This window comes from Coptis chinensis, chromosome 7 (genome assembly GCF_015680905.1).
Source record: "Coptis chinensis isolate HL-2020 chromosome 7, ASM1568090v1, whole genome shotgun sequence".
Classification (NCBI taxonomy): domain Eukaryota; kingdom Viridiplantae; phylum Streptophyta; class Magnoliopsida; order Ranunculales; family Ranunculaceae; genus Coptis; species Coptis chinensis.
In genome coordinates this window covers 87,312,064-87,321,758 of record NC_141462.1, presented here as the reverse complement: position 1 = coordinate 87,321,758, position 9,695 = coordinate 87,312,064, and the positions used below count along the sequence as shown (strand labels likewise).

The following is a 9,695-nucleotide window of genomic DNA, read 5'->3' as shown; positions in this document are numbered from 1 at the left end:
TACCCACGAAATTAGAAAATAAGAATCATTGGTCAATCTCTCTTTTTTCTTCAAATCAATTTTAGTTACCAATAAATAAATCACTTTTAGTTACCGGGAAAAAAACCTACGTCTTTCACTTTTTCCTCTTCCTCACGAAGATACCTTACAACCCTTTCTTCTTCCTAACCAGTAAGGTAACACCCTTCTACTCACCCTATCACATTTGAGTGCAATGATCTCCCGACGCAATCCTTAGTTTAAGGTAAAAAATTCTCATTACTTCGTTATCAGTTAGTTTTGTTGCCTTTTCCACACTGTTTTTTCAGTAACCTTCTTCAATACTATCTTCTTCTCTTCAGTAAGAATTCTTAACATGATTTATCTATCTCGATTATCTCCAATGCGTCATGTTCTCTCCACCACTCTAAGTCTCTTCTTCAACAGGTAATATTAATTTGTATTTAGTTGACATAGTGGTTCAGTGCATAGTTTTATGGGCGCATTTTGTCAGCAACTAGTGGGGTAATGTCAGCAACTTTTTGCACTGAGTTGCTGACAATGTTTGAATTGGGAACACATTGACATTATCACGGTCTAATTGAAAAATTACCCAATAATTTTTGTGGGGTAACAGACTTTACATGAAATTTGAATTTAGGGATCATAACCAAAATTTACTTGTTTTTCAAGGTTTTTTAGGTTATGTATGTGTTTCATCCGTTATTTATTTTCACATGTGTCAAGTTTATAAAAAAAAACATTTTATTATGTGGATGTGAAAAAAAAATCGCATAAAAAAATAGTGGACGAACCAGTATTCATTATTCGAACGGAATATCGGAATTCAGCCCAATATTTCAGTTTTTCCAAAAATTAGAAAAAACAGTTTAGAGTCGAAATATTGATAATTCCGAATATAACATAGATCGAAATATTATAAATTTTGGTTTTTAGATTTGTCAAAATTCCGATAATTCTGAAATCTCAAACTATGGGACGAACACAATCAGAACCTAAACGTTGCAAAAAATGTGAAATTTGGTTCGCTAAAATTTAACAAATAAAAAAATAATAATAATAAACAATGCCGCTTTGTGTCAAGTTCGTGACCCATTCTTGTATTTTTTTATAGTTTATCCAAAATGTTGCATTGAAGTGTAAAAACCAATTTGTTCAAATCCAAACTAATTTGATAGTGATTGAAGTAAAACTGATTGGATATATATCTAACAACAAACAACTGGAAGTGATGTAGCAGAAAAACTACTAATTAAGGTAGATACAAGTGTATGTGTTGCAACTTGCAAAGGAAAGCTATCTAGCTAACAATTAGATAAACCCTTAAGACTCCACGGTCAGCATTTTCAATTTCTTTTAGTGCAACAGGGGATACCGTTTTATCTGTTCAACAAATTGGTGTATGTTTTTTCCTGTGTTAGCTCGTCAAGCCCACCAAGCAATTGTGAGCCATATGGTTGTGACTTGTGAGTGATTTTCAAGATATATCAATATTATTTACAATCTTGGTTAGAACTAATAGTAACCGAATTGAGATTTATTTGGTTCTATGATGCATATTAGTTAGGTGTACTGCATTAAGATATTGTGTTTCAAGGTTGCAACAAAAACAAATTTTGATCTTGAAGTTCACTAACAAAGGTATGCCTCAGAAATTCATCTTGGATGCGGTGATGCGTTATTAGCAAGTGACTTTGTTTGATTTGATGTGTATCCAGGAAAGACACTTAATACACTTAGCATAAGACACTTAATACACTTAGGTTCCTTCAAATTAGCCTATGACTACTCTTTCAACACAATTTGGACTGAAACGGAAATCCCTTATTATGAGGTGTTGGGAGATTTCACTAGAAGGTCACACCTCAATCTAGCTACTTTCTATCCCAAATGATTTCAACTTGGAGATCACACCAAGGAAATCACCCACCCAAGACTTTGGTAGTTATCACAACAACCTCAACCAAGCAAAACCACTACAATATCATCACAATTCATAAAGAACAATAATAATGGAAGTAACAATGCAAAGAGAAGAGAGATTTAGGTGGTTGGGTAAATGTTACCTACATCCCACACACAAGAGCCGAAGTTTCTTTATAACAAAGATTGGAGAGTTTACAAGAGATCAAGAATCAATAAGAAGAGGCCTCACTCAAAACCCTAATTTCAACAGAGCTCCCACAATACCCTAGAAATGAATCTCTCAAAGTTGTACCTCAAAACCCTAATCTATTTTCTTTATATATGTGTACATAGACAAAGGGGAAGTAAAATGGGCTTGGGCCTCAATTCGAGCTTGGCTGGCGCTTCATAGGTGAGGTGCCGCCTTAAAAATATTAGATCATGAGCGCTGAAAAGCGCTTGGCCAGGCCTTGGCTTCTTCTTCTTGACATCGGGCAACTTACAAGACGAGCCGAAGGCACATTGGACGTTTGGTCCGCTTCTTGTGTGCAAAGGTCGAGTGTGGTATACGGACAACCGGAGCAAAGCTCGACGGTTCCAACAACCCAACAATCTCCCACTTGGAACCTTCGAGATTCTTCATGCACATCACATCTCAATTGTAACAACTCAATCCGAATCCAAAAAACTAAAGAAACACTCGGCTCATTCATCATGGTCTTCAAGCAAGAAGACCCACCGAAGTTGAACACTTCAACTTCGTCTTCACAACACCCCTACCATGACATAGACATGTCTCCGTGATACTCCATGAATAATACAATATCCATTTCACCGCTTCCCAATGATGTTTGCCAAGGTTATATAAACCTCCAAGCAACTCCCACCGCATGGGATATATCCCGGGTGCGTGCAAACCATGTACCACTGCCTAGGGGTTTGTCGGGAACCATGCAAGCTCTTTCTCAGCTTGCACACCATATTCTCTCTATCCTTCCGTAGGAAACCCAACAGTTGTCGCGTGTAAATCTCCTCAACATGGTCACAATGGAGGTGAGCAGTTTTTACATTTAACTGCTTAAGATTTAAACCTTTTAACAATACTAAACACCGAACAAAAAAGTATTTGGGGAGAATATCATTGCCAAATATTTCTTGGAACCATCATGTTCCTCCTTGACTCGATACACCCATTTGCTCTGTAGAGTCATGTCCTTGGGTACTTTGGCCAACTCCCAAGTGACACTAAAGACGAGGGACTCCGTCTCATCATGCATAACAAGCTCCCACTTGCTAGCATCACCAACCTCCAATGCCGCATCATAGCAATGAGGTTCACCATCATAAGAAATAAATAGGTGGAGGGATGATACTTCATGCTCTGTGATTTTTGGATAACCTCCTTAGTGCACGAGGTGGAGATGGACTTGGTGGCGAGTCTCTTCACCCGAAGTCACTACTATCATCATCTTGGAACTTCCACAACACCACGACTCATATAAGAGCCTTCCAACTCAACATACTCTGTCACTATTCAGAATCGATTTATTGCTTCTTTTCGTCCTTGTACAAAACCATAACAAGGCATTTCTACTTCGAATAATTTTCCGGTTTTGGTCATCCCAAAAACGATAACCAAGATCATCATCGCCATATCCAATGAAGGTACACTTGACATCAAGCTTACTCCTAGCTTGGTCACTAGTGTGCACATAGGACTCACACCCAAACACTCTCAAATGGGAAAGGTTCACATCCTTCCCACTCCACACTTCCTCCGGAATTTCAAATCCAAAGGTACCGATGGTCCTCGGTTGATCGTAAGTTCGTCAGGCTAACAGGAATTGCTCAGCAAAGTCCGCTAGTGTAACGATACACCTAGCCCTATATGTCGTTGTTCTAAATACCCATTCTCCGAGGTGTCCCTCTGAAAGTCTTTTTTCTATCTTGATGCCATGTTAGCACAATACTTCTCAAAACCTGAATCAACATACTCTCCATAATTATCGGATCTCGGCTTCTTCACCTGAAGCATGTCTCATTCTCAACCATGGCCTTCCACGTCTTGAACACTTCCAATACCTCGGACTTGTGTCTCAAGAAATAGACCCACACCTTCCTAGTATGGTCATCAATGAAAGTCACAAAATATAACTTTCCGCCAAGTGAAGAGACATTAGCCGCCCCCGGAATCTGTATGAATCAACTCAAGCTTCCTAGCTTTCGAGGAGTTCGACCCATCTCCGAAAACTCACTCTTCTCGCTTTTCAAACATGCAATTCTCACGTAAGTCAAATTTATTCTAACGGGGAGTTTTGGATTGAAGGACTTGCATTCCTTTCTCACTCATGTGACCAAGTCTGCGGTGCCAAACATTTTGATCCTCTTTTGCCATTTGGCGGCATTCGACCCACACCGGTGTCGCGGTCATTAGAGGAATACCATCCTTGTAAGCCTTTAGCGACTATTAGAGAACCCTTAGAGATTTTCCAAGTATCCTTCATGAAGATTGTAACAAATCCTTCACTAGCCAATTGACCCACCGAAATCAAATTCTTCCTCAAATCCGGAACGTGTCGAACATCCCTTAATAACCATGTTAGATTTTCCAAGTATCCTTCATGAAGATTGTAACAAATCCTTCTTCACTTAGCCAATTGACTCCACCAAATCAAATTCTTCCTCAAATCCGAAAACATCCCTTAATAACCATGTCCTATCTTTCAACATAACACGGACATCACCTTTGCCAACAATGGCACAAGATTGTGTTAGGACTTGGGATAACTAGTACCGATATTGTCCCCACTTAACCACCCATTGGGCTTTGGGCCACATCTTGGCCATGGGTGTGGGGTTTTATCTTAAAAGGCCTCGGTACTAGTTAGTGATCTTCCCACTATTTCTATTTTTCGGTCCACACACTCTAACAATCTCCACCTTGGACCGAACTCCAAAGGAGTATCTCCACCTTAGACCGAACTCCAAGGGAGTACATTCGTCTGGGCCTTTGAGGGAGGGGGATTTTTCTCAACCTCAGAGCCTACTCCACCTCGAACATCATTCCATGTTGCTAGATCCAACTCGAGTTACACCCTCTCGAATCTCTACAACATCCAGGGGCACCTAGATCCAACTCGAGTTACACCCTCTCGAATCTCTACAACATCCAGGGGCACCAATCTTGATTAACGGGCACATTTTCGTTAAGCAACTCCACTGAGTTTGCGGCCTCCCCGGGCCCTCCGGCGCTTTGAATGATTTTTTGTCTCGATTCTCGCATGATCGGTGCCTTTGTCCCCGCCGAACCATCGGCTCTCGATACCAGCTTGTTAGGACTGGCACTGGGCTGGGGCCTAGCTACCATGGGATAACTAGCACCGATATTGTCCCCCCTTAACCACCCATTGGGCTTTGGGCCACATCTTGGCCGCAGGTGTGGGGTTTTATCTTAAAAGGCCCCGCACTAGTTAATGATCTTCCCACTTTATCAACCCATGATGAACTCCTTTCTTGTTCAATGTGGGACTATTTCTATTTTTCGGTCCACACACTCTAACATGAGGATCCTAGCTAGTGCTTAATTGCTTAATTATAAGTTATAACACCCTAAATTGGAACAAAACTCCTCTGCTCCGAGTCTAAGAAGAAGCGGAAATCATTAATTCCCAGAAAAACTGAAAACATTGCAACCTACGTCAGCCCGTATTAATGTCAAATGAGCCTATATCACTCAACTGCACCAAAAGACAGTGCAAATAAATTATAAAGTTGGACTAAAAGATATCGAGAATCATTTTCAGTTTCATTTCTGCATGACCACCTTTAGGCTTTAGCATAAAATTGACCAGTAGTCAACATTCGTGGCATAAATCCAGTCGGAATATTAACAGGGAACATCAACCATTAGTCCATTACTGTCTAGACCGATTTGGTGATCATAGTTTGCAGAAAGTTTGAGTGGATTCAGGTCGTATTATTATGAAATTGAATGGGTCCATAGCAGATCATTTGAATGATTGTCCTCTTTGAGTGCCAATAGATAAATAGTTCATAGTAAACCAAAAAAATAGTAAGCAAACCAAGTGCTACAATTGGTATTAAGCAACTTTTTTTTTTTCTAGAATAACTTAAAGATATGTGAAGTCCTGCGGCCCTATTTTCAAAACTACGTTGAACCCAATCAAATTAAAAGCTTGGTGCATGATATACTAGATTACAAATAATTACCAATCTGTTTTGATTCTTTTAATTACTAGTTGTTTAATAAACATTTGGCTAAGTGCAGTGGCCGGAGAGTGTCGATGATTAGCTCAGTAGTCAAGTATGGATGTCAATTCAACAACCTAGTTAAAATTTAGTATTTGCGAACTACAAGTATGTACTATATATGTCTATATCTGCATTCCGTATGTGCAACTGTAAAGTGCATTGCACTGGCAACCAGCATGTATGGCTTCGCTTTTTTTTTTTTAACACATGCTCAAAACTGCTCTTCTCAGACCATGCATGCACTGGTGACCTTTGTAATCCTACACCCCAAATCCCAAGTCCCAAGTCCCAAGTCGCCTTTCGAAAAGGATCTCTTTGTCATTTGGCAAATAAGCAACAAAAATTCTCCGTCCAAGTCTTCTAGTCATTTTGCTGACTTTCCACACTGTGGCGTGCAGCGTGCTTGACCAACTCAATGAAAAACAGAGCCTCCTTCTCTCCTTCTTCTCTTCTCTTCATCACTTCACTTCCCCCATCTTTAATTTTCCTTTTTTTTCAAATTCAAAAATAAATCACCTTCATTTACTCCGCACTTCATTTCTTTCCTAATAAAAAACATTCCTTTTTCTTCTTTTTCTTAAAATAAAAAACCAAACTTGATGATTTTTCACTCTCTCCATTCACCAATGAAGAAGAAACCCAAGACTCCTTTTCTCTAAATGACGAAAACAGCCCCTCCTTCTTCCATTCTCACTCTGTTTCCACTGTTTTTTATTTCTGTTACTTTAGTCCATGGACTTGGTTCACCTTCTACCATTGCAATTATACATGGCTCTAATACCGTTTGCGGTATTGTAGCCGGAGACTTAAACCAAAGAATTGAATGTTATACACAAGGTAATAATAATACTAGTATTGTAATTCAGCCCAACATTTCTTTTGATTCAATATCAGGTGGGAGGAATTTCTTTTGTGGATTAAGATCAAGGGGTGGTTTTAGTTTTCTATGTTGGTATACTGATACTTTTTTATCTAAGAGAATTTATTTTAGTGATAGTATTGGTTTGAATGATTTAAGTGTTGGGGAAGATCAAATTTGTGCTATTCAGAATGGGACTAGTATTGGTAAGTGTTGGTGGAGAGGAGTTGATGGTGATAATAGGTATTTATCGCCTTCGACGAGGGAGCAGTTTGTCGAGATTACGTCAGGGAATGGGTTTTCTTGTGGGAGATTGAGTAGTAATGGAAGTGTTAGATGTTGGAGTGTTAATAGTACTAAAGGGATGGAGATAGAGAATGGGTTTTTGAATTTTTCGATGTCGAGTTTAGTAGCGGGTGATTCACATGTTTGTGGATTGAATAATAGTGGGTTTTTGATTTGTAGAGGGAGAAATGATATGGGGCAGTTAGATTTTCCGTCTAGTTTTTCGATGCCTTATGAGTTTTCTGGTTTGGCTTTAGGTGTGAATCATAGTTGTGGTATTAGGAGATTGAATGGTTATGTGGTTTGTTGGGGAGGAAGGGATTTTTCAAGCAATGCGGTGGAGGGGTTATCGTTCGAAACGATTGCTGCTGGTTTGAATTTCACTTGTGGCTTGACATCAAGGAATTTGTCCATTGTTTGTTGGGGACCGGGGTGGTCGATGAATCAGAACACTACGAGGGATCTTCCATTGCCGAAAATAATTCCAGGACCATGTACTCAAGCTTTATGTAGCCGTTGTGGTATCTATCCCGACTCTGAAACTCTTTGTTCTGGTTCTGGAAATATTTGTAAACCATGTGAATTTGATATACCAACACCCCCACCTGCATTGCCGCCACCTCCTATAGCACCAGTTCCTCCACCAAAGCCGTCTTCGTCATGGATAGGGAGAAACGGGGGTTTATTGGCTTTTGCCATTGTTGGGTCAGTTGGAGCAGTTGCGGGTTTTTGTACTGTTGTGTATTGCATGTGGACTGGAGTTTGTTGTTGTAACCGACAAAAAGTTCACAATTCAGTTCAGCCTACAATTACTGGAGGCGGAGGCAGTGGTAATGGTTCTCGGATGATTAGTGGTCGTTTTACGCCCCCATTTTCGAGGTCATCCACTATAAGGCGCCAGAGCTCCAGAGCAATGAGGCGTCAGAGGAGTGGGACATCATCGAAACATGATAGAGCAGAGGAATTTGCACTTTCTGAGCTTGCTGCTGCTACCATCAACTTCGCATTGGAGAACAAGATTGGAGCTGGCAGCTTTGGGACAGTGTACAAAGGAAAGCTACCAGATGGTCGTGAAGTTGCAATTAAAAGAGGGGAAACTGGTCCTAGGACAAAGAAGTTCCAAGAGAAAGAAAATGCATTTCAATCAGAACTAGCATTCCTGTCGCGTCTCCACCACAAACATCTCGTGGGACTAGTAGGATTCTGTGAAGAGAAGGATGAAAGACTTCTAGTATACGAGTACATGAAGAATGGTGCAATCTATGATCATTTACATTCCAAGAATAATACTGAGAAAAGTAGTAGTGTTTTGAATTCATGGAAAATGAGGATCAAGGTTGCATTAGACGCCGCAAGGGGGATTGAATATCTTCACAGTTACGCAGTTCCACCTATTATTCATAGAGATATTAAGTCTTCTAACATCCTGTTGGATGCAAATTGGATTGCTCGAGTATCTGACTTTGGTCTCTCTTTATTGGGTCCAGAATCCGGAGAGTTCCTGCCATCAAAGGCAGCTGGGACAGTTGGTTACATGGATCCTGAGTACTATGGACTCAATGTACTAACTGCCAAGAGTGATGTCTATGGCCTTGGAGTAGTGTTATTAGAGCTACTCACAGGAAGGAGAGCCATATTCAAAAATGAGGAAGACGGAGGATCACCAATCAGTGTGGTAGATTTTGCTGTGCAGAGAATTATGGCAGGGGAGTTGGCAAACGTCTTGGATAAAAGAGTAGGGCCGCCGGAGATGAAGGAGGCCGAAGCAGTTGAACTGATGGCTTACATTGCCGTGCATTGTGTCAACTTGGAAGGAAAAGAGCGGCCAAGCATGACCGACATTGTCTCTAACCTCGAGAGAGCTCTTGCCATTTGCGATGAAAGCCATGGTAGCATATCTAGTGCTACATTTTCTATTGTTTCCGATTGAAAATTTTATAGAACAGAAAGAAAATCATGCTCATTCATTCAAGATTGTTTTTCATTTTTCTTTTTTTTTTTCACATTGGAGATTTAACTGTAAAGAGTGAATTTTTCTAACATTGCCACTTTGGAATTCATTATGGAATTTGTTTATTCAAATCAAGGTTGTTTGTTGATCGATTGATATACGATTTTCTCGTTAGACCAGTTCATTAAAGTATGGCAAAGACTAAAAGCTCGTTAAATTAGCTCACAATTGAAACATTCAAATACGCATCCCTTTACGACTTGCACATGTATTTTATAAAATGAAGCTTGCAGATTAGAAAGGTTATTTTAGTTGATATTGTTGTGAGTGCTTCCAGATACACGCAGAGACTATGATGTCTAGAACATAAAAACATGAAAGAGATGGTCCTCTCTGGAAAAGTTACTTTTCAAATAGGCTTTT

The 9,695-nt window shown here is 39.9% G+C and overlaps 1 protein-coding gene across 1 annotated transcript; it reads left to right on the top strand.

Moving 5' to 3' along the window:
* Positions 1-6,548: 6,548 nt before the first annotated feature.
* On the top strand, positions 6,549-9,428 carry CCR3 (CRINKLY4 related 3). Its single transcript, XM_086570180.1, has one exon. The coding sequence runs from the start codon at positions 6,837-6,839 to the stop codon at positions 9,249-9,251; it is 2,415 nt and encodes an 804-aa protein (XP_086426306.1). The 5' UTR covers positions 6,549-6,836; the 3' UTR covers positions 9,252-9,428.
* Positions 9,429-9,695: the final 267 nt, after the last annotated feature.

Excerpts from the sequence above, each read along its gene's own strand:
- CCR3 (XM_086570180.1), top strand. The coding sequence starts at position 6,837 with ATGACGAAAACAGCCCCTCCTTCTTCCATTCTCACTCTGTTTCCACTG.